This window comes from Melozone crissalis, unplaced genomic scaffold (assembly GCF_028551555.1).
Source record: "Melozone crissalis strain CALT ecotype California unplaced genomic scaffold, PUWL_Pcris_2 ptg000063l_1, whole genome shotgun sequence".
Classification (NCBI taxonomy): Eukaryota; Metazoa; Chordata; class Aves; order Passeriformes; family Passerellidae; genus Melozone; species Melozone crissalis.
Genome location: NW_026535841.1, coordinates 14,981,174 through 15,006,016, shown reverse-complemented (window position 1 = coordinate 15,006,016; position 24,843 = coordinate 14,981,174). Strand labels below are relative to the sequence as shown.

General features: G+C 51.2%; 1 protein-coding gene across 7 annotated transcripts in view; it reads left to right on the top strand.

Annotated features, from left to right (window-relative positions):
- Window positions 1-5,042: 5,042 nt before the first annotated feature.
- RIMBP2 (RIMS binding protein 2) overlaps window positions 5,043-24,843 on the top strand; it is a 40,818-nt gene continuing 21,017 nt past the window's right edge. For 5 of the 7 annotated variants that reach the window (XR_008483847.1, XM_054288526.1, XM_054288528.1 and 2 more), the window contains exons 1-8: window positions 5,405-5,490; window positions 7,097-7,201; window positions 9,987-10,037; window positions 13,683-13,896; window positions 19,082-19,233; window positions 19,920-19,996; window positions 22,055-22,164; window positions 23,276-24,073. Coding sequence is in view for 6 of the 7 variants with exons in the window: in XM_054288526.1 (XP_054144501.1) it covers window positions 7,100-7,201; window positions 9,987-10,037; window positions 13,683-13,896; window positions 19,082-19,233; window positions 19,920-19,996; window positions 22,055-22,164; window positions 23,276-24,073 (1,504 nt within the window). In the remaining variant the exon portion in view is untranslated. Of the gene's footprint in view, window positions 5,127-5,367; window positions 5,491-7,096; window positions 7,202-9,986; window positions 10,038-13,682; window positions 13,897-14,095; window positions 14,137-19,081; window positions 19,234-19,919; window positions 19,997-22,054; window positions 22,165-23,275; window positions 24,074-24,843 lie in introns of those variants that run through there. The other 2 variants (XM_054288531.1, XM_054288530.1) reach the window with 2 other exon arrangements.

The window sequence follows — 24,843 nt, the reverse complement described above, 5'->3', positions numbered from 1 at the left end:
TGTTATCTGTTCTGAAAACAGAGTTTCTGGAGCATGAAGAGCTGGTTTTGAATGATGCTTCTGGCACCTAATCCTTAAAATTATTCAGCATATTTTTCTCGTGTCTGTCTTGAAATGAAAAATTATCTTCTGTTTTCAAGTCACTCGTAACTTCTAAAAATTAGGCTTAACTTTTCGTAGAGATTTCCAGACTTATGCAATGTATTGATACAAGTTTCTGCCTGATGAAATGACCCTGAGACAGCTGAGGAGTTACCGATGCACCAGAGCTCACGGGAGGGTTTTGCCATGCGCATCTCTGCGTCTCTCCCTGCAGGATCTGCCGGTCCTGGGGCGAGCACGGAGCCTGCTGGCCCGTGGTGGGTGCTGTGCTCGGGTTGGGTGCATTCCATCCTTTCCCAGGGCCACGGGTGGATTTTTCCCCTGCTGGGCACGGCGTTCCCATGGCAGCAGCTGATGCTGTTCGCTGCTCTTTGTGCAGAAGGAAAAGCTTTGCAGGGGCGTTTGTGGGAGCCAGTCTGGCTCATTGCATTGCAGGGGTCGGCAGAGCAGACCCGGCCTCTTTCTGGGCAAAATAAGCCCAAAAAGGAGCCATGTTAACAGAGGATTAACCCTTAAAAGCAGTAACCTGTTGCATATTCATGCGCTTCATCCGTGATGCATAAATTCCATCCAAACACGGGATTCTGTCTGGGCAGTGTCAGCTCCTTCCTCTGAATCCTGACGGGGTCTCCAGGGCTGATTGAGGCAGGGAGAAGTTCATTTCTCCTGATAAGGGAGCAATAAATTCCCTTTCTCTGAAAGATTCGGGTGTCCTGTGGCTGCTATCTCACTGCGAGTCTTCTTTAGGAAAAGTATTCTACATAGCACAGTTTCTATTTTAACATTTTGTTATAATATAAAACTATATTTAACACACTACTTTAGAGAATTAATACAGCATAACTTTCTAACATATAATATTAATTTGAATATTTGCAAAAAGCCAATCATGAAATACGCATTTTTCACAATGGAACGAGCTGGTGTGCAGGGCTGGTCACTGCAGGGTTTTGTGGGTATGGGAAAGCATCAGCAGGGAGGAATTGTTGTGCTTTCACATTTTTCACAATGGAACGGGCTGGTGTGCAGGGCTGGTCACTGCAGGGTTTTTTGCAATAAAAATGCAGCAGAGAGGAATTGCTGTGTTTCCCCCCAGGATTCCTGCAGGACCCTGGTGCTTCCCAAGGCCAAGGCGCTGCTCGGTTCCTGATCCCTTTTTTAGCAGTGCTTTTTAAGAAGGGCTATTTTTGTGTGGTGTTTCTGGTGCTAAATGCAGCCTGCTGATTAGAGGGGCAAAGCTGCATTTGTTTTCCTTTGTTAGAACAGTATCGTTTGCACGGAAAAGTTCCTATTTTTACAACGGAGCAAATCCAATTGGGGAGTGATTTTATTTAAAATGCGAGGGTTCCTGTGTAGCTCTCCTTTACCTTCAGGGTGGGAGTGGAAACACTCACGTTGTTAGTTTGTCTGCAGGAATTCATTAGTTTTTAACCTCGGAAAATGTCCAGCTGCTTTCCTGTGCTGCTTGCTAACATGTGCTTCACCATGGCAGTTGAGAGGAAGCATCAAATGGAAATAGTAAAACATCTAAAAACAGTAAGGCGATCTTGTTTATTTCTCATTGTCTGCAATGGCTTTCCATGAAATGTCATTTATTGTGAGTGAACTTGCTGAGTGTGGCAGGCAGGGCTGCGCAGCTCTGTCCCCTGGCTGGGACAGGAGGGGACAGACAGACGGACAGACAGACAGGGGGCTGGCACAGCTGGGCAGGGGCAGACAGACAGGAGGGTGGCACAGCCTGGGCAGCAGCAGCTCTGCTTTTTCTCCTTTTTTTCTCTGCTTTTTCTCCTTTTTTTTTCTCTTCTTTTTCTCCTTTTTTTCCTCCTTTTCTTCTCCTTTTTCCCCTCTGCTTTTTCTCCTTTTTCCTCTGCTTTTTTCCTTTTTTCCCTCTGCTTTTTCTCCTTTTTTTCTCTGCTTTTTCTCTGCTTTTTCTCCCTTTTTTTCTCTGCGTCTTCTCCTTTTTTCTCTTCTTTTTCTCCTTTTTTTTTTTCTTTGCTTTCCCCCCTTTTTTCCTCTGCTTTTTCATATTTTTTTCTCTGTTTTTTCCCCTTTTTTCTCTGCTTTTTCCCCCTTTTTCTGCCTTTGCTCCCTGCCTGCCCCAAGGTTCCTCCCTGCCCAGTGCTCCATGGGCACAGCTGTGCAGGGCAGGCTGCATTTATTGCACTGTGCAGAGCCTGCATCCATCCCTGCACATGTGGGCCCGCAAGGGTTTAAAAGCAGTTTTAGTGCAGGCTGTGCCCCATTCCAGCTGCTCAGAGGGGTTAAAGCAGTTTTTGTGCAGCTGTAGGACCATGGCAGGGGAATTCTGCAGTCAGCCCTCACATCCAGAGCAGGATTTTCACTTTTGCTCTGTTGTGAGCGCACATTTGTGCCTTCATTTCTGCACTTTCAGAAAGGCAACTTATACATGAGGTAACACAGTTCATTTTTGATGTCCCTCATATTTAATTTTCCACAGCTTTGTGAATTGTCTCATGCTCTGTGAAGTTTGTGCTGGTGTGTGAGCATTTAAATCTGTGCAGGCTCTGGCACCCCAAAAACCAGCCCGAAAACCCCAAAAACCAGCCCCAAAACCAGCCCCAAAACCCCCGAAAACCCCAAAAACCAGCCCCCAAAACCCCAAAAACCAGCACTGTGCTGCCCTGCTGTGGTGGGCTCGGTGCTGCTGCCAGGCACAGGAGATGGAGAAATGCTTTATTTATTTATTCAGTCTCCAGGAGGGAGCAGGGGCTGCCAGGAGCCCTCTGTCCCCCTGGGAACGTGCTGGGGGTTTCAGAGCTTTTCCAGCTCCCACTGCCTGTGGTGTTCTGTGCTGTGGAATATCCCTGTGCCCACCCTGGCTCTGGCATGGCCATTCCTGGGCCCCTCCTCGCTGGCAGAGCTTGGGAAAGTGGGAATTCCTTGGTTGGAGAAAGCACTGCCCGCTAACAGCTCAGCCATCAGCGGGTCCCGATCTCTGTGCCCATCCCAACCCAACCCCAGCTCTGGGCCCTGATCTCTGTGCCCATCCCAACCCAACCCCAGCTCTGGGCCCTGATCTCTGTGCCCATCCCAACCCAACCCCAGCTCTGGGCCCTGATCTCTGTGCCCATCCCAACCCCAGCTCTGGGTCCCGATCTCTGTGCCCATCCCAACCCCAGCCCTGGGTCCTGATCTCTGTGCCCATCCCAACCCAACCCCAGCCCTGGGCCCTGATCTCTGTGCCCAACCCAACCCCAGCTCTGGGCCCTGATCTCTGTGCCCAACCCAACCCCAGCTCTGGGCCCTGATCTCTGTGCCCAACCCAACCCCAGCTCTGGGCCCTGATCTCTGTGCCCATCCCAACCCCAGCTCTGGGCCCTGATCTCTGTGCCCATCCCAACCCAACCCCAGCTCTGGGCCCTGATCTCTGTGCCCATCCCAACCCCAGCTCTGGGCCCTGATCTCTGTGCCCATCCCAACCCAACCCCAGCTCTGGGCCCTGATCTCTGTGCCCATCCCAACCCCAGCTCTGGGCCCTGATCTCTGTGCCCATCCCAACCCAAACACAGCTCTGGGCCCTGATCTCTGTGCCCATCCCAACCCCAGCCCTGGGCCCTGATCTCTGTGCCCATCCCAACCCCAGCTCTGGGCCCTGATCTCTGTGCCCATCCCATCCCAACCCCAGCTCTGGGCCCTGATCTCTTCGCCCATCCCAACCCAACCCCAGCCCTGGGCCCTGATCTCTGTGCCCATCCCAACCCCAGCTCTGGGCCCTGATCTCTGTGCCCATCCCAACCCCAGCTCTGGGCCCTGATCTCTGTGCCCATCCCAACCCCAGCTCTGGGCCCTGATCTCTGTGCCCAACCCAAACACAGCTCTGGGCCCTGATCTCTGTGCCCAACCCAACCCCAGCTCTGGGCCCTGATCTCTGTGCCCATCCCAACCCCAGCTCTGGGCCCTGATCTCTGTGCCCATCCCAACCCCAGCTCTGGGCCCTGATCTCTGTGCCCATCCCAACCCAACCCCAGCTCTGGGCCCTGATCTCTGTGCCCATCCCAACCCCAGCTCTGGGCCCTGATCTCTGTGCCCAACCCAAACACAGCTCTGGGCCCTGATCTCTGTGCCCAACCCAACCCCAGCTCTGGGCCCTGATCTCTGTGCCCATCCCTACCCCAGCTCTGGGTCCCGATCTCTGTGCCCATCCCAACCCCAGCTCTGGGCCCTGATCTCTGTGCCCAACCCAACCCCAGCTCTGGGCCCTGATCTCTGTGCCCATCCCAACCCAACCCCAGCTCTGGGCCCTGATCTCTGTGCCCAACCCAACCCCAGCTCTGGGCCCTGATCTCTGTGCCCGTCCCCACCCCAAGCACAGACTGTCCCACCTGCTGGGCAGCAAGCAGCCTCTCACAGGACACGGCATGGTTTCACATCTCTGTTTCATGTGCAGACTGCTTGTTGAGGGCAGGGTGGCTCTGGGGCTGCTGGGATTAACTTCTGGCTTTTTTCATGGGAGGTTTACATTGAACTGATCTGGCAGGCACTGAGGCAGGTGCTGGTCAGGGAGGAGTCGCTGGGTTAGATAGAAAGTCACCAGCTGCGGTGGTGGGAAAGCATCCTTGGCAAAGTGCAGGAGAGTTTCACAGGGGCTGTTATTGCTCCAGAGCCTTTGAGTCACTCATTCTTTGTCCTGTAATGCTTTTTTATCTGAGCAAGCAATATAAATATTTCAAACTGACATTTATCTGTCACTTCTAAACACACTGGGGATACACAAATGCATCCTCTCCTTACTGCAGGGGTTTCAATGGAAATCCGGGGCTGTGACACAGAGTGAGGGTGTGACACAAGGGTGTGACACGAGGGTGTGACACGGAACTGAGGGTGTGACATGAGGGTGTGACACGAGGGTGTGACACGAGGGTGTGACACAAGGGTGTGACACGAGGGTGTGACACGCTTTGTTTCTGTTCCAGGAGCAGGAGCTGAAGGATGCTGGGCGGGAGGAGAACTGCCTGAGCCTGCAGCATGCCAGCGTGTGCCCCCAAGTGCTGCAGCACGGCCAGGTAACGCACAGGTGTGCCCAGCTGTGCCCAGGTGTGTCCCTGCAGTTTGGCAATGACCCTTTTTGTTCTGGCAATAATTCCCTGCAGTCTGGCAATGACCCTGTTTGTTTTGGCAATAACTTCCCTGCAGTTTGGCAATAACCCTGGTTTTTTTGGCAATAACTCACTGCAGTCTGGCAATGCCCTGTTTGTTTTGGCAATAACTCACTGCAGTCTGGCAATAACCCTGTTTGTTTCCCAGGTACAATCAGACTATGCCCACCTTCGGGAAACCCTGCTCAGAGTGACCAGAGGACGAGATTTGGCTGTGGGGGGAAAACACCAGCTCCAAGCCAAGCTGGAGAACCTAGAGCAGGTCCTGAAGGTGGGTATAACCCCAGTGCCATCGGTGCATCCTCCCCTGCTGCCCACGGTCCCTGGGGCTCAGCCCTGCCCACCCAGCACTGAAACCCCTCTCAGCTTGGGGCAGGGGGGCAGTGGGAGCCCAGGCACTGATGGGGTCTCAAACAGAGAGAGCCCTGGGTGGGAATCCGCAAAATCAGAGCGTTTGGGAAAGCTGCAAAAGGCGGGCCTCAGAGAGAGCAGAACTGGGATTGGAGCCGAGCAGCAGCCATGAGATTGGTCAGCAGAAAAATTATTTAAAAAGTAGAAAAGCAAGGACAAACAGAACAATGGTCTGTGTATTAACGCTTGTCTAGAATAACTCTCTGAGCTACAGAAAAGTTTATCTAGCGAGATATTAGGAAGGTTGAAGCTTAATAACAGAGCTCTGTACATTGTGTTTAAAGGCTTACAAGCAGGTATTGTATTTGAAATAAGCAAGCATTGTTTAACCAAAGGTGTGTGTGCTTATAGTGGTTGGATAGAACTACTGTCAATATAGAATATATACTATACAGACATAAATACTGTCAATGTGCTTTTGCTTTGTGTGATTTGTCAAAAAACTTTTAAAGTGAGTTGTAGCTTGATAAAACTCTCTCCTGTTGACAGTAAGAGATGTTCTGGGCTGTTCTTGCCCATTTTCTCCATGCATTTGTTTTCCCAAGTGCTGATGTCTCCCAGGTTTGTGTGCAATAACTCAGTGCTGCAGATAAGGCATTGTGCCTCTGCTCAGACACTATTGTGGGAATAGCATGTAATTTGGAAAATAAAAATCTTTAATACCGGGTTCACCGGGGAAGAGATCAGAATCTAGAAAGAGATCTCTCTTAGCTCCCATTTAATATGAGGGTGTTTGAAAGCTCCAGGGATGCTGGGGAGTAATATTAACCTGTAATGAAAAGATTTCTATCTGCAGAGGGTGTCCTGACGCGGCAGCCTGTGCTCCTGCAGGAGCCTGGCTCGCATTGCTGTGAGCCGTGAGCATCCAGCACCCCTCACAGCCTCGGGGAGCTCTGTGTGGGGTTGGGAAGGATGCACGTTTGACAAGAAGGTCTCACAGATGTGGATGCTCAGCAGAAAGATTTTTAAATGTAGAGTCTGATGAAGGAATAGAGATGGCAGTGTCAGAGCATGGCAGTGTCGTGCGTTTGGGTCCTGGCAGGGCACAGCCTGGGTCCTGCAGTGTCACAGCGTCAGACCCTGGGTCCTGGCAGGGCTGATGTGCAGGTGCCTGAGCTCCCTTTGGCTGAAGCCCTGACCAAACCCCAGCCCCCGCTGGTTTCCTGCTGCCTCTCAGGTGCCAGGCAGGTGTGTGGGCAGCAGGGCATCCCTGGCCTGGCAGCTGCCGCCGGGGCTGGCCCTGAAGGCTGTCCCCTGTGAGCTGTCCCTGAGGGTTGTCCCCTGTGAGCTGTCCCCTGTGAGCTGTCCCTGAGGGCTGTCCCCTGTGAGCTGTCCCCTTAGGGCTGTCCCCTTAGGGCTGTCCCCTTAGGGCTGTCCCCTGTGAGCTGTCCCTGAGGGCTGTCCCCTGTGAGCTGTCCCCAAGGGCTGTCCCTGAGGGCTGTCCCTCCTCCTCCTCCTCCTCCCAGCACATGCGAGAGGCTGCGGAGCGGCGGCAACAGCTGGAACTGGAGCATGAGCAAGCACTGGCTGTCCTCAACGCCAAACAGCAGGAGATCGAGCTGCTGCAGAAGGTACTGGGATGGGATTGGGACTGGGATGGGATGGGATGGGATGGGATGGGATGGGACAGGGACAGGGATGGGATGGGATGGGATGGGATGGGACAGGGACAGGGATGGGATGGGATGGGATGGGATGGGACGGGATGGGATGGGAACAGAGACAGGCAGGAATGGAGCTCCTGCAGAAGGTACCTGGGGACGCAGACAGGGACAGGCAGGTGGGAGCAGGAGCTGCAGGGACAGAGGAACAGGTGGGATCCCCTGCACTGAAGGGACTCCCAGCCAGCTGCTCCCTGCCCTGGGGGCTCCAGGCCCTGGAACAGGAGGGGCTGTGTGCTCCAGGGCTGATAAACGCTCCTGTAGCCTGCCCCTCTGTGTCTGGGCTGTTCTGTTCCCCACGGGGACACGAGTGCCACAGTCCCCTGGGTTCCCTTTGCATTTCCATTGCTCCCCTCCGTGTTTGGCTGGGTAACGCTTGTGCGTTCCTCAAATGCCACCAAGGAGCCCAATGCTCGTTTCCTGACACTCAGAACCCAGGTCTGTGCCATTTCCAGCGTGCTGTGGATGCTCTCACTGACACGTCCATGGCTGGTGGGATTTCTTTGGCCTCCTCTGCCAGACATGCATTTCTACCTTTCCCCAGTAAATTAGGAAAAGAAATTCTTGTCAAGGTCCTGACACATCACAGTTACCTTCCTTTTCAGGAACGTGTGCCCTGCACAGAAACTGAACAGTTCCTTACACACCTCACTTCCAAGGGCATTCTCCAATTCACAAATCACTTCAAGACTCTTTTTTCCCCCCACACTGCAATTTCTCAGTATTCATTATAATACAAAAACCATGATGTTGAGTTTCAGTCTTGCCAAAGTCACTTAAAGCTGCAATTGTCTCAGTGCTAATGTTGATTTTTCCAGTTGCTGGACTAGATTAAAACACAAATAATGCTGCTAATGATAATTTGGTAGAGAATTGGCATGAGGGACCTTCTCAGCAGAATAAAAGATGTATCTAATATAGTGCTTGAAATAGAATGCTGTAGTTGACCAAATGAAATCTTCCAGTTAATTTTCTTTTAGTCTTTCTCAATAAGTGCACTTAGGCACACTGCAAAATGCCATTTCTAGCTATATTCAGCTGTTATTATTAGAACTGCCTCATACATTTGGACTTAAATTCCCTGGCAAAGGAAAGAAATCAAAGGAAGATAGAGCATTTCTTGGTGATTCTTGTTGCATTCTCCTCATAAATCCTGCTTTGGGCTGGCAGCACAAATCTGAGTGCTGTGACAGGGACCAGGCACAGCCCAGGTTGGGCTGGATCTGTGTTCCACACAGTGCAACAAGCTCAAGATAAATATTTTAAATAAATCTAAGGAGCTAAAACACATCAGTGCCAGATTGAACAGGGGCTGCTGGCTCACATTTCACCCAGGGCTGGCCTCCCAATGGACACACTGTGTTAAATTCTTCCTTCCCTTTTGGTTTTGGTTTTTTTGGAGTTGTCTTTACTGTAAGAAGTGTTTCCAGAGGGCATTGGGAAGCTGGGCAGTGACAGGATGGCATTTGTCAGCACACCTGGTACCTTCCAAAGGCTGGTGAGCCACCCACCTGCACCTCAGAGCAGAGCCAGCCCTGCCACAGCCCCTGCTGCCACATCCTGAATGGAAATAAAAGCTCATTCTGTTTGTAATACCTGCACAGACTGACCAGATTCTCAGCCCAGAGGGAAGAACACAATATTGTTCGTGTTGATGGGGACTCTGCCTTTTTCTTGAGGCAAACCTTAATGAAGGCAGTCTGATGTTGAGGAGTGAGCCATTGATGGAGGCTGTGTCCTCATTTACCAGAGCTCTGGGCAGGTTTGATTAAAGGTGTCCTGAGGGATGCTCCAGCCTCGCTGGCACCGCTGGCACCGTGTCCTTGTCACCAGAGCCACTGCTGGCACCGCTGGCACTGCTGGCACCGCTGGCACCGCTGGCACCGTGTCCCTGTCACAAGAGTCACTGCTGGCACCGCTGGCACTGCTGGCACCGCTGGCACCGTGTCCTTGTCACCAGAGTCACTGGCACCGCTGGCACTGCTGGCGCTGTGTCCTTGTCACCAGAGTCACTGCTGGGTGCACAGGGCAGGGCAGGGGCCTGTGGGGTTGGGTTGTGGTTTGGGGCTGTGGATATGGAGTTGTGGATTTGTGGTTTTGGTCTGTGGGTTTGGGTTTGTGGTTTGGTCTGTAGTTTTGGCCTGTGGATTTGGGTTTGTGGATTTGGGGTTGTGGGTTTGGGTTTGTGGTTTGGTCTGTAGTTTCGGTCTGTGGGTTTGGGTTTGTGGGTTTTGGTCCATGGTTTTGGTCTGTGGTTCAATCTGTGGGTTTGGGTTTCTGGATTTGGCAGTGCCCAGGCAGCCTGTGTGGTGCTGCTGCAGCGCTGCCGATCCCCCTGCCCTGAGAGCCAGCTCCAAAACAAGCACCCCTAAGGCCGGAGAGGATGTGGCAGCATGGGGAGTGTGTGGTGCTGCTCTAGCTCAGCACCCCTGAGAGCCAGCCCCAAAACAAGCACCCCTGCGGCTGGGAGCTGGTGCGGTGCTGCTGCAGCGCTGCAGATCCCCCTGCCCTGAGAGCCAGCCCCCCAGAACAATCCCTGCCATGCCGGGTGCCCGTCAGGGCTGGCACAGCGCCCGCTGCCGGGCACGGCTCCGGCTGCGCTGCTGTGCCCACAGCCCGCCGTGTGTGCCTGGCTCACCGATTCTCCTTCCTCCCCCCTGTCCCTCTCTGCTCCCGTTCCCGCTGCACTGCCCAGGCTCAGGTTGAAGCCAAGAAGGAACATGAAGGAGCAGTTCAGTTGTTAGAGGTAAGATCCCCTGGGCTCCCTTCTGAGCAGGGCAGTTTACAGAACCATCACTGTGAGCATCTCAGGGAATATGGAGGCAAAGACGGAATTTTTTTCTCTTCTGTTATAATTGCATCCTTATAATTATAAGATTTATAATTCAGTTAGGAGGGCATTAAGCTGAGCTGTTGGAAGTGATGTATGTTTCTCTTTTGGTACCATTTTTTGTAAAATACTATTAAAGGGAGTGATTAATGATGAGAACTTTGATTTATTAGGCTGGAAGTACAGCAGCAAATACCAATCAGTTACCTAGGGTTCCTAATTAAATACTGTCTAATAAACATAAAGCAACGTGTCAAAGGAGCAGAAACTGCAAACCTGATGAAAGAATGGAGATACTTCAGAAACCTTCAAAGGGTGAGGTGGAGAGAGAACACTTCATTTTCTGCCTGAGGAAAAGGCATGGAATGGTTCTAAGTGTTTATGTACATATCCTAAAGAACGTGCAAAATATGATAGACAATAGCACGTGCATTGGCAATATTTCATTTAGAAACTTGTTTTTATCTAAAGGCAATTTCCAGTCCTTTTACCTTCCCACAGAATTTCTGTATGTGCTTGCTGGCCGTGCCTCAGTGAAAGGTGGATTTTTCCTGGTGCATTGATCAACTTTTAAAAAAAATAAATTAAAGCAATTGTTTATTATTGTCTATAAAAGTTGATATTCCCACAGGGTGTGTTTTACTCATAGTCTTTCGTTAGCATCATTTAGATTAAGTTTGTTTTAGCTTCCAGACTATGAGCTGAAGTTTTTATTTCATGCCTGGTGCAAAGTGTTTGATACAGGAAAACAGAAACAAGACAAGCAGGAGATTATTTACCCCCTCAAGCTGAGCACAATTCTGATTCAGCTGATTTGTCTGCAACCTCTGATTTGCACAACCCCAACAAGATTTCCAAGGCTTTTGCTTTTTATCGCCACCAGCACGTTATTTGTTAGCATTTTGTTTTGCGTGCCTGTTGCAGTTTCGGATCATTTTATTTCGCGTGCAGTGTCAGATCAGCAGCAGTGTTGATTTCTGGAGTGCTGTTTGTGTTGGTGCATGTTTTTACACGTGTAGCTGTTTGAGAGACTGCTTTGAAATGTGAGAAATTACCCAGCAGTGTTTTTATTTCTTTGCTCATTTCACATCTCTCTGTTCGCTGTGTCGTGTTTGGGATTTGTTGCTTTGCCCTTCACCCAGAGCACCCTGGACAGCATGCAGGTATTTCAGGGCCCCGTTCTCCTCTCCTGTCCTGAGCCCTGCCCTTCTCCCTGGCAATGGGACCAGAGCCCTCCTGGCCTGCATGGATGTGTGCATGCACTGCTGTGCAAGCGTGCTTGGCATGATCGCCTGGCACCAAACCACCCAAATCAGGGTCCTGTTGGTGCAGGGAATGAGCATGCACTGCTGTGCAAGCGTGCTTGGCATGATTGCCTGGCACCAAACCACCCAAATCAGGGTCCTGTTGGTGCAGGGAATGAGCATGCACTGCTGTGCAAGCGTGCTTGGCATGATCGCCTGGCACCAAACCACCCAAATCAGGGTCCTGTTGGTGCAGGGAATGAGCATGCACTGCTGTGCAAGCGTGCTTGGCATGATTGCCTGGCACCAAACCACCCAAATCAGGGTCCTGTTGGTGCAGGGAATGAGCCTGGGCACGTTTAACCAGAGCTCAGCCTGGTTTGCAGCCAGGTCCTCACCCGCATGCCAGCAGCGATGGCTTGGTGCTTTCCTCAGGGCTGTGACCTCGCGGGGTTTGTCTGAGCTCAGATTGTTCCTTGCCTTGTGGAGTTTGCCTGAATTCAGATTGTTCCTTGCCTTGTGGAGTTTGAATTCAGATTGTTCCTTGCCTTGTGGAGTTTGTCTGAATTCAGGCTGTTCTTTGCCTTGTGGAGTTTGAATTCAGATTGTTCCTTGCCTTGTGGAGTTTGAATTCAGATTGTTCTTTGCCTTGTGGAGTTTGTCTGAATTCAGGCTGTTCTTTGCCTTGTGGAGTTTGAATTCAGATTGTTCTTTGCCTTGTGGAATTCAGACTGTTCTTTGCCTTGTGGATTTTGCCTGAATTCAGACTGTTCCTTGCCAATGCAGGGACTGTTTTGGGTGATATTTGCACCCAAGGCTGATGTGAATTCAGACTGTTCTTTGCCAATGCAGGGACTGTTTTAGGTGATATTTGCCCCTGAGGCTGATCTGAATTCAGATTGTTCTTTGCCTTGTGGATTTTGCCTGAATTCAGACTGTTCTTTGCTAATGCAGGGACTGTTTTGTGTGAAATTTGCCCCTGAGGCTGATGTGAATTCAGACTGTTCTTTGCCTTGTGGATTTTGTCTGAATTCAGACTGTTCTATGCTCAAAACCACAGCAAAAAAAAAAAAAAAAGAAAGACAAAAACCCCAAGCATTTCATGTTTGTGTAAAACTCCCACAATGTCTGACTCTTGCTGTTCTTGGTTTCGTAATCAGTCAGATGGACACCCTGAGATTTCTTTAGCAGAAGTAAATTAATTTGTGTGTTATGAATGCAAGGAAATGATATCTTTAAAATTGACTCTAAATTTTAAAAAGTGTTTGTTAGAAGAAAAAGAACAATCAGTGCCACCTTGTACAGTAGAACATTTGGATTTTTGAGTTCTTCTGGGTGCTGTCAGCATTTTCCTTCAGCCAGGATCTCTTTAGAGGTGCTGTGTAATACAGGTTATTTTTTTGGTATATAAAATGTGCAGGTTTTTTACACGAACAGAGAACGTTTTTTCCTGTAGAAAGCCCAAGCTCTCAGTTCAGCTGAAGGAGTTTAATTGCCGTCCAGACTCGCTGTGTTAGCACAGCTGCTGAGCTAAGCACCAGAGGGGTTTAATGCAGGAAGGTGATGTTTGCTCACCACAGAGCACAGCCTGGACACATGGTTATAGCTTTCATTTAGCTGGTGTGTGAGTGTGCAGGTCTGCATAAAGGGGCTTCCATCTGCAGTGCCTTCACTGCTCTTGGCATGGTTGGAGTCAGACCTGGAGACCCCAAGAGCCCCCCGTGCCCTTGGTGCCACAGGGAATCGCCCCAGAGCCCCCCGTGCCCTTGGTCCTGCCTCCAGCCAGGGAGGGACCCCAGAGTTGGGGGGCTGTGTGCCCCAAAATCCCATCCCAAATCCCCATCCTGGGGGCTCTGTGCCCCAAATCCCCACCCTGGGTGACTCTGTGCCCCAAATCCCCATCCCAAATCCCCATCCTGGGGGGCTGTGTATCCCCAGTTCCCATCTTGGGGGGCTCTGTATCCCAAATCCCCATGCTGGGGTGCTCTGTGCCCCAAATCCCCACCCTGGGTGACTCTGTGCCCCAAATCCCCATCCCAATCCCCGTCCTGAGGGGCTGTGTGTTGGCTGGGAGGCTGTGTGTCCTGAATCCCCATCCCAGTCCCCATCCTGGGGGGCTGTGTGCCCCAAATCCCCATCCTGGGGGGCTGTTCACCCCCAATCCCGTGTCTCCCCTGCCCCTGTCTCTCCCCTGTCTCTCCCCTGTCCCCGTCCCCATCCCCGTCCCACCCCGCCTGAGCCCCGTCCCTCCGTGTCCCCGTCCCTGTCCCCGTCCCTGTCCCCGTCCCGCCTGAGCGCCGTCCCCCCGTGTCCGCAGGCCAAGGTGCGGGAGCTGGAGCAGAAATGCCGGACGCAGAGCGAGCAGTTTAAGCTGCTGTCGCGGGAGCTGGAGCGGTTCCGGCAGCAGGCGGGCACCATCGAGCTCCTGGGCACCTCCTCCTCCTCCTCCTCCTCCTCGCTGGCCCCGCCGGGGCCCCCCGGGAAAGCCCTGGCGCAGCTGATGAACGGCATCGCCACCTCCATCGGAAAAGGTGAGGGCAGGGCTGGGGGCCTGGGAGGGACAGACAGACACCCCTGGGATAGACAGACAGACAGACAGAGCCCTGGCACAGCTGATGAATGGCATCGCCACCTCCATCGGAAAAGGTGAGCGCCTGGGAGGGACGGACGGACAGACAGACAGACAGAGCCCTGAGATGGACAGACAGACAGACAGTCAGACAGAGCCCTGGCACAGCTGATGAACGGCATCGCCACCTCCATCGGAAAAGGTGAGCGCCTGGGAGGGACGGACGGACAGACAGACAGACAGAGCGCTGGGATGGACAGACAGACAGTCAGACAGAGCCCTGGCACAGCTGATGAACGGCATCGCCACCTCCATTGGAAAAGGTGAGAGCAGGGCTGGGGGCCTGGGAGGGACAGACAGACACCCCTGGGATAGACAGACAGACAGAGCCCTGGGATGGACAGACAGACAGACAGAGCGCTGGGATAGACAGACAGGGCACAGAGCCCTGGGATGGACAGACAGACAGACATACAGAGCCATAAAAATTTGAATGTAAAACTTCCCAAAAGGAAAAAATAGTCTTGAGAGAAATGGAGAACATAAAGTAATAGTCCAAAAATGTATATATATATCTGTAGTGATGTTGTTAGACTTGCAGGCCCCAGCAGAGCCCGCAGTGAGTGTTTACCCAGGATCTGTGCTGAACTTTCACCAGGCCATCTCCTGTTGCCAGAGGCAACAGCTCCAGGTGCAGAGCTTTGTAAACCATCCATTATTCATAGGGAAGGACAAAGGCCAGGCAGGAGTTACTTCAGGACACCTAAAAACAGCTTCCATGTCAATCACACGTTATATTGTGTTATTCCATGTAAATCACAAGTTAAATTGTGTGTTATTCCATGTGAATCAATCACACATTGGATTGCGTGCTATTCCATGTCAATCACATGTTATATTGTGTTATTGTGTGTTACTCCATGTCAGTCACGTTAGATTCTGTTATTCCAGGTCAGTTACAAGTTAAATTGTGTGCTATTCCATGTAAATCACAGGTTAAATTGTCTGTTATTCCATGTCAATTGCAAGTTAATTGTGTGTTATTCTATGTCAATCAGAGGTTAAATTGTGTGTTATTCCATGTGAATCAATCACACATTATATTGTGTGTTATTCCATGTGAATCACTGGTTAGATTGTGTGTTATTCCATGTGAATCAATCACACATTATATTGTGTGCTATTCCATGTGAATCACAGGTTAAATTGTGTGCTATTCCATGTCAATCACAAGTTTAATTGTGTGTTATTCCATGTAAATCACAGGTTAAATTGTCTGTTATTTGTCATGGTTTAGGCCCTCTCTCAGGAATGATGGCAGAGTACAGCAAGTCCTCCAAACCAGAAGTGGAATTATTTTTATTATGTGTGGGGAAGAAAGAACACAAGAGGGAACACAGGGAGAGCTTTAAAGCAAAGCAAACGATGGAAATGAGATCAGTTTATGACCAGCTGCTTTGCCTTAATTGGTGATGTCTGAATGTATCAGGAAATGAAATAAACCCAGCCAGGATGGATTAGAGCATAAAAAGTTCACTTTAAACCTACAGTAATGTCACAATCAGATATAGAAGCCTTAAGATTTATTATTCATCAGTTAAGAGGCTCGTTTAAATGGTCTTTCTAGATAATTTAGGTAGTCCATATGGAATCTGCAACTGCCATAAATAAAATGGAGAGTCTAACTGTAATGCAAGCATGGACAGATTTCATTCTCCTGAAACATTTAAATTAGATCTCCCTAGACCCTTCCTCCACGTTCCATACCCAGTGCCAGCAATCTGCAAACAGAGCCTGCAGGGTGCAGGAGGTGAGGCCAGCCAGAGCCTCCCTGTGAGTGAGTAATCACAGTTGGCCCAATTATTTGTGGCTTGGCACTGGCAGGCTGGGATGGCAAACACATTAACAGCAAACAGAAGGAGCTGAATTGGCTAAAGGCTCCTGAACAGGGAGGATTTCTCTGTTATAGACGTGAGGAAGGTTCCAAGAATAAAAAACGTGCCCTTTTCCAGCCTGGGGATTGCCATTAGTGGGCCTGCTTGTAATTAATCTTTTGTGTGGTGAGTTGTGTATTTCCCTGCTGTCAATGTGCTGAAGCTGGCCTGCTGTAAATTACAGTGATGCAGAGAAAATTAATCATATTGGGCTGATGAGCACAGCAGAAACCCCTCTGATGGCGTTCCTGGAGCTTTTTCTCCTCTGCAGTGAGAACAAAGAGGCTCCTCTGGTAATTCTTGCTGACCTGAACTGGGAATCTGGAAATCCAGCAGCAAAACGTGGCAGAGCAGGAGAGGAAATGCTGACCCTACACATGCTCAGGGGCTGGGTAATTAGAGCTCAGGCTCTAATGAGAGGCAGGGTGCACATGTGAGCTGTCAGCAGCAGCTCCCATGCCCTGCTGCAGCTCCTGCTCAAACCCAGCTCGGTCAATTCCTGCTCTGGGGACTCAACCAGCAAAGGGAAAATGTGCCAGTGGCTTTTATCAGCTTTATTGGCCTCTCTGGCAGCCTGGGCTATGTTGTTCCTTTGGCAGCTCTCACCTCTGGTTTCCACCTGAGGCAGGAGGAGAGAAGAGAGTTCAGTCTCTTGTGAGGCTGCTCAATGTGCAGTATAATCTCTATTTGCCTTTCCTCTCTTTAAAAAGCACAGTAAAATACTCCAGAAGCATTTCTGGGGATGTTTCCTTCTGCACAGTCTGAGTTTCCATGTTTTGGGAGCTGCAGGGATGGCCTGGGATCAGATCACTGTGCTTTGGTGCCAGGGAGGAGCCCCAGGAAACACCAGGCAGGCGCTGCTGGCACTCCCTGCCTGCCAAAAGCCAGACAGCTCCATTGCAAAATGAAATCCTGCCAGCTGCAGCCTTAGCATTCCAGTCTCTTTTTGAGAAGAGAAATGCATGGCTGGCTTCTGATTGCCAGGTGAGGACAGAGTCCCCAGAGAAAGACAGGAATTGTGCAGTGCTGGGTGTGTTACAGCATCCCTCAGCCTCCCCAGGCACGCCAGGGACAGAGGTGCATTATTGCACTGGGGAAACTTCACTCTGGGCTCTCTGGATGAAGATGCCTGCACTGTGTGTGTTGTTTCGTTCCGTGGTGTTCATTTCAGCAATGTACCAGTCTGGGAGCTGGATGCCTGCACTGTGTGTGTTGTTTCGTTCCGTGGTGTTCATTTCAGCAGTGTACCGCACTCTGGGAGCTGGATGCCTGCACTGTGTGTGTTGTTTCATTCCACGGTGTTCATTTCAGCAATGTACCAGTCTGGGAGCTGGATGCCTGCACTGTGTGTGTTGTTTCGTTCCGTGGTGTTCATTTCAGCAATGTACCGCACTCTGGGAGCTGGATGCCTGCACTGTGTGTGTTGTTTCGTTCTGTGGTGTTCATTTCAGCAGTGTACCGCACTCTGGGAGCTGGATGCCTGCACTGTGTGTGTTGTTTCATTCCACGGTGTTCATTTCAGCAATGTACCAGTCTGGGAGCTGGATGCCTGCACTGTGTGTGTTGTTTCGTTCCGTGGTGTTCATTTCAGCAATGTACCGCACTCTGGGAGCTGGATGCCTGCACTGTGTGTGTTGTTTCATTCCATGGTGTTCATTTCAGCAATGTACCGCACTCTGGGAGCTGGATGCCTGCACTGTGTGTGTTGTTTCGTTCCGTGGTGTTCATTTCAGCAATGTACCGCACTCTGGGAGCTGGATGCCTGCACTGTGTGTGTTGTTTCGTTCCGTGGTGTTCATTTCAGCAATGTACCGCACTCTGGGAGCTGGATGCCTGCACTGTGTGTGTTGTTTCGTTCCGTGGTGTTCATTTCAGCAATGTACCGCACTCTGGGAGCTGGATGCCTGCACTGTGTGTGTTGTTTCGTTCCATGGTGTTCATTTCAGCAATGTACCGCACTCTGGGAGCTGGATGCCTGCACTGTGTGTGTTGTTTCGTTCCGTGGTGTTCATTTCAGCAATGTACCAGTCTGGGAGCTGGATGCCTGCACTGTGTGTGTTGTTTCGTTCCGTGGTGTTCATTTCAGCAATGTACCAGTCTGGGAGCTGGATGCCTGCACTGTGTGTGTTGTTTCGTTCCGTGGTGTTCATTTCAGCAGTGTACCAGTCTGGGAGCTGGATGCCTGCACTGTGTGTGTTGTTTCATTCCATGGTGTTCATTTCAGCAATGTACCAGTCTGGGAGCTGGATGCCTGCACTGTGTGTGTTGTTTCGTTCCGTGGTGTTCATTTCAGCAATGTACCGCACTCTGGGAGCTGGATGCCTGCACTGTGTGTGTTGTTTCGTTCCGTGGTGTTCATTTCAGCAATGTACCGCACTCTGGGAGCTGGATGCCTGCACTGTGTGTGTTGTTTCGTTCCGTGGTGTTCATTTCAGCAATGTACCAGTCTGGGAGCTGGATGCCTGCACTGTGTGTGTTGTTTCGTTCCGTGGTGTTCATTTCAGCAATGTACCAGTCTGGGAGCTGGATGCCTGCACTGTGTGTGTTGTTTTGTTCCGTGGTGTTCATTTCAGCAATGTACCGCACTCTGGGAGCTGGATGCCTGCACTGTGTGTGTTGTTTCGTTCCGTGGTGTTCATTTCAGCAATGTACCAGTCTGGGAGCTGGATGCCTGCACTGTGTGTGTTGTTTCGTTCCGTGGTGTTCATTTCAGCAATGTACCAGTCTGGGAGCTGGATGCCTGCACTGTGTGTGTTGTTTTGTTCCGTGGTGTTCATTTCAGCAATGTACCGCACTCTGGGAGCTGGATGCCTGCACTGTGTGTGTTGTTTCGTTCCATGGTGTTCATTTCAGCAATGTACCAGTCTGGGAGCTGGATGCCTGCACTGTGTGTGTTGTTTCGTTCCGTGGTGTTCATTTCAGCAATGTACCGCACTCTGGGAGCTGGATGCCTGCACTGTGTGTGTTGTTTCGTTCCATGGTGTTGATTTCAGCAATATACCGCACTCTGGGAGCTGGATGCCTGCACTGTGTGTGTTGTTTCGTTCCGTGGTGTTCATTTCAGCAATGTACCAGTCTGGGAGCTGCAGGCTGAGCTGCTCTCATGCTCTGCAGTGTGCCCAGCCCAGCCTGCCCGGGCAGTCCTGCCAGGCTGTGCCAGTGCCCTGCTGCTGTGCTGGGCACCACCATGACTGTGTGTGCTGTGTCCTGCAGGCCATGAGAGCCCCTCTGGAAGCCGCTGTGTGATCTCAGAGTTCATCAGGCCCCTGCAGGTCTCCGGGGACAAACCAGAGCAGCTGTCTGTCAAACCCACCTTCCTGTCCAAGTCCAGATCTGGCACCCCAAGATGCAGATTTGATTCAGACGTGAGTCCTTTCGAGTTTTTGTGTGGTGGGAATTCCATGGGCATATCTGAGGATTGTCCAGGGGGAATATTTGTGTATATTTGTGTAGCGGCATTATTGAAAAGTGGAAACACTCACTGCTTTTTGAAGAGGCCACAGAAAAAGCAGCTTAGCAAGGAGACTTAGGGAAGCAGAACTAACAGCCAGGAACAGGAGAAGCAAACGTCAAATTTAATTCCCCTTTTCTATTATTTTGAGTTATCTCTGGCTGAGAATGTCAGGCCCTCTTTTGCAGAGCTGAACGTTTTGTGCCTTCTGCAGTGTAATTATGTGATCCACTCTCACTTTATGCAAGCTCACAGAAATTAAGCTCCATTCCCTTTAGAGATACCCAGACCCAAGGGAGGGTGTGCGAATTAAATCTAAAAAATGAAACATAATGCTGGGAAGTCTGAAATCAATCAGTCGATAAATAAATCAATAAATCAGTGATACTCTGCAATGGCACTGGTTGTTCCTGTTCTAAATTCAGCATTTGTTTTAAGTGGATTCTGCCCTTCTAGGTAAAATGAACCAGTTGTGCTCCATGTTAGAATTTAACTTTCTTCCTTGATATTGTGTGTTCACTGATTCTTATCGCCTGTCAGGAACGCTGTTCATTCTTCTTTTTTTGTAACCGCATTATCTTTTTTCTCCTCCCCCCACAGATGGATAATGATCAGAATTCCAATACCTCAAAGCAGAGATATTCTGGGAAGGTCCATCTTTGCATTGCCCGTTACAGGTAAAGCCCCCTCTCCTCACAGACCCCACACTCAGCTGGAACATTCACCAGCAGCTTTGGCTCCCCCCATCCATACACTGAATTATTGCATGGATAGGGTGCTCTGGAGAGCCTGTGCTCGGAGCAGAGCCTGTCCCAGGTTGGGCTCTCCCCCCCATCCATACACTGAATTATTGCATGGAATTACTGCCTGCAGAGCAGAGCCTGTCCCTGTGCCCCAGCTGGCAGAGGGGGCTGAGCTCTCCCACCCCCCTGCATCCCTCCAGTGTCTAAATCAGATTAAATAAATGGGCACCTCCTGCTCTAGAGAGGAGTCACAATCTCTTCTTTTCAATTACCTCTTGAGGCAAGAGGAAATTTGGTGTCCGTGACTTTGCACATTAAAATTTCAGGCATGAGGGACTGTCTGATAAAAATTTCAATGGCTAGCAGTTTCTTTCAGGATGGATATAGATTTAAGTACTTCACAAGTACTTTTTGTCTCTCAGAAGCTTCTCTTAGATGTAGCTCACTGGTTTTGTCTTCTTTTACGTTGCCTCTGTAGAAGTTTAATGACGTGGTGTGAAAAGAACATAAAATTGAATACAGTGACTGGAAAAGAGTTTGCTTTAATTCGCAACTGAGTTTGCTTTAATTCACTCTAGAGAATAAAGAGAATTTGACCGGTGTTTATCAAGAGCCCTGAGTGAGAAGTGTCTAAGTGCATCCTGCAGGAAGGGATGTGGGTTTAGGGACAGAGGGGACCTCATAGGCACAGAGTGCCCCAGGCCCATCAGGAGGAGCCTCAGGAGGGATGCAAAGGCTCTGACTGGGGGAACAGCCCTTGGTGGAGCTGCAGCCCTGTGCTGAGCATCCCTGTGCTGAGCATCCCTGTGCTGAGCATCCCTGTGCATCCCTGTGCTGAGCATCCCTGTGCTGAGCATCCCTGTGCTGAGCATCACTGTGCATCCCTGTGCTGAGCATCCCTGTGCTGAGCATCCCTGTGCATCCCTGTGCTGAGCAGCACTGTCACCCTGTGCTGAGCATCCCTGTGCTGAGCATCCCTGTGCTGAGCATCCCTGTGCTGAGCATCACTGTGCATCCCTGTGCTGAGCAGCACTGTCACCCTGTGCTGAGCATCCCTGTGCTGAGCATCCCTGTGCTGAGCATCACTGTGCTGAGCATCACTGTGCATCCCTGTGCTGAGCATCACTGTGCATCCCTGTGCTGAGCATCCCTGTGCATCCCTGTGCTGAGCATCCCTGTGCTGAGCATCCCTGTGCTGAGCATCACTGTGCATCCCTGTGCTGAGCAGCACTGTCACCCTGTGCTGAGCATCCCTGTGCTGAGCATCCCTGTGCTGAGCATCCCTGTGCATCCCTGTGCTGAGCATCACTGTGCATCCCTGTGCTGAGCATCCCTGTGCATCCCTGTGCTGAGCATCCCTGTGCTGAGCATCCCTGTGCTGAGCATCCCTGTGCTGAGCATCCCTGTGCATCCCTGTGCTGAGCATCACTGTGCATCCCTGTGCTGAGCATCCCTGTGCATCCCTGTGCTGAGCATCACTGTGCATCCCTGTGCTGAGCATCCCTGTGCTGAGCATCCCTGTGCTGAGCATCCCTGTGCTGAGCATCCCTGTGCTGAGCATCCCTGTGCATCCCTGTGCTGAGCATCCCTGTGCTGAGCATCCCTGTGCTGAGCATCCCTGTGCATCCCTGTGCTGAGCATCACTGTGCATCCCTGTGCTGAGCATCCCTGTGCTGAGCATCACTGTGCATCCCTGTGCTGAGCATCCCTGTGCTGAGCATCCCTGTGCTGAGCATCCCTGTGCATCCCTGTGCTGAGCATCACTGTGCATCCCTGTGCTGAGCATCCCTGTGCTGAGCATCACTGTGCATCCCTGTGCTGAGCATCCCTGTGCTGAGCATCCCTGTGCTGAGCATCCCTGTGCATCCCTGTGCTGAGCAGCACTGTCACCCTGTGCTGAGCATCCCTGTGCCGAGCAGCACTGTCACCCTGTGCTGAGCATCCCTGTGCTGAGCATCCCTGTGCTGAGCATCCCTGTGCCTGTCCCCACAGCTACAACCCCTTCGATGGCCCCAACGAGAACCCCGAGGCCGAGCTGCCTCTCACGGCAGGGAAGTACCTCTATGTGTACGGGGACATGGACGAGGATGGCTTCTATGAAGGTACTTCTTATTGAACCTCTGAATTCCTGATAATTCATGCACATTGAAATCTGGTGGCTTCTATGAAGGTACTTCTTATTGAGCCTCTGAATTCCTAATAATTCATGCAGATTGAAATCAGCTCCTCTGTCAAGCACGTTCCGAATCCTCTCCTTCGTCTGCTCCGAAATCGGTCGCTAAATTTGGCTTTATCGCCGCGGTGTTAATTAAAAGAGTTTCTGCACCAGCAAAGCCGCTCCTTGCAGGCAGAGCTAATTATAAAATATTTTATAGTGTCAGCTTTTCCTGCTGGCGAGATTGAAGTTGACAAAAAAGCTTACTGGCAGTTCTGGTATTTCCCTTAATAAGCCTTTCTGCTCCCAAGCCGGGATGTTGTTTATGCACTGTCACTCATCCCCTGCCCCCTATCCTGCCCGCTCTCAGGGCACTGCCATGGACGAGCTGTTGTCCTGTTGGAATTCAGGACATCCCTCTGTCTGTCCTGGACTGCCCAAACCCCTGCCAGGGGGCTCAGAGACCCTGGCACAGAGCCCAAGACCCCTGTGGTTTTGATTATCACCCATGGAGCAAATTACCAACCTTGTATGAAGATCTGCAAGCCACAACAGTTTAAGTGGAATGATAGTGAATTTATCACGGGGTGAAAAAATAGATCCTTGGGGTTTTTAGAATGGGGGGTTCGGGGGGCAAGATGGAGGAATTTGGGCATGTCCAGCCTTTCTCCTCGTTCTTCTTGGCCTCCGTCTTCTGGGCAATCTTGGCACTTTTGGATTGGTTTAGAGTAGAAGCTCACTGTCTAACATAGGTGATAGGTATTGAGAAGTAGTTGTAAATATTGTACGGGTAGTTTTTAGTATAAAAAGATAGCACCACCCTGAGGGAGGCAGAATGCCTCTGATTGTCTTGCTGAGAGGACCTCGGCTGGACAGGAGAAAGAATTTTATAGATAAGGAACAATAAACAACCCTGAGACCGAGAAATGAAGAGCTCTGACTCCTTTGAGCGCCGGGCTGGGGAAAGAGACTTTCTAACAGATCTCAGGGTCACTGTGAGCAGCAGAGACCCGAGATTCCCCGTCAGGGTTTCTAATGGCGCTGCTCTTTCTCTCCAGGAGAGCTTCTGGACGGGCAGCGGGGGCTGGTGCCCTCGAACTTCGTGGACTTTGTGCAGGACAGCGAGGCGCGGCTGTCGAGCGTGGAGGAGCGGAACGTGCTGAACCGCGCGGGCGCCGCGCTGGAGGCGGAGCTGGAGCTCAGCCCGCCCGCGCCCGCGGAGCCCGGCGGCGCGCTCAGCAACGGCGCGGGCACCCTGGACGTCAACATCGACGAGATCGGAGAAGACATTGTGCCTTACCCCCGCAGAATCACCCTCATCAAGCAGCTGGCCAAGAGCGTCATCGTGGGCTGGGAGCCGCCGCTGGTGCCGCCCGGCTGGGGCACCGTCAGCAGCTACAACGTGCTGGTGGACAAGGAGGTGCGCATGAACGTCGCCCTGGGCAGCAGGACCAAAGCCCTGATAGAGAAGCTCAACACCTCCGCCTGCACCTACCGGATATCCGTCCAGAGCATCACCAGCAAGGGCAGCTCCGACGAGCTGCAGTGCACCTTGCTGGTGGGCAAGGACGTCATCGTGGCCCCCTCCAACCTGCGCGTGGACAACATCACCCAGATCTCCGCCGAGCTCTCCTGGCTGCCCACCAACAGCAACTACAGCCACGTCATCTTCCTCAACGAGGAGGAGTTTGACATTGTCAAGGCTGCTAGCTACAAGTACCATTTTTTTAATTTGAAGCCCAATATGGCCTACAAGGTGAAGGTCATGGCAAAGCCCCACCAGATGCCCTGGCAGCTTCCCTTGGAGCAACGAGAGAAAAAGGAAGCCTTTGTGGAATTTTCTACATTGCCAGCAGGTTTGATATTTTCCTCCCTGCCCCAAAATTCTTCAGTTGAAATTCTCTGAAAATACTAGATAAAATACTTTAACCTACACAGCATTTAGGGGATGTAAGTGCATTTTGGGTGTGAAGGTGTAATCGACCTCATTGTACAATTTGAACTTGTAAAGCCAACGGGTTCGTTGTGTTTTGGAAAGTCTGAGGCCTTTTCCCACCTGGCTTTTGCATTAGGAGTGTTGGTAAGTGTTGTCAGTCATTTGCCGTCATTCAAGAGCATTGAAGCAATGTTGAAAACTAGAGCAGAAAGAGAGCACTGAATTTGAAGCATAATCTCATCATTTTGCAGGTGTGTGGCAGCACCTGAAATAATCTGAGTATCTTTCCTTATAGATTCCTTATACATGACCTACCCACGGGCATCTAACCATGGCCAAGTAGGAGCCCCCTCAGATATTCAGCATTTCAGACCCTGGGTGCCTCTGGAGGGACACTCAGGCACGAGCGGCCCTGGCAGGTGAAGCATCAGCAGCGTGCTGAGCTGGGTTTGCTCGGTCCCTGCAGGGTGCGATCCAGCAGGGGCAGGAATTCACCCATCCTCTCCCTGCCCGGCCTGGGTGAGGAGAGGAGAGGAGAGGCATTTCACACCTGGGAGCTGGGAGGCACTGCCTGGGTGCTGGCCCGAGCCCATTTCATCTCTGCTCTTTAGGAAAGGCCTTTGAGGGAGGTTTTTGCGGGCCGTGCTGTCCCTCCCTCTGGCTGTGGAGCTGCTGAGCAGCACAGAGCTG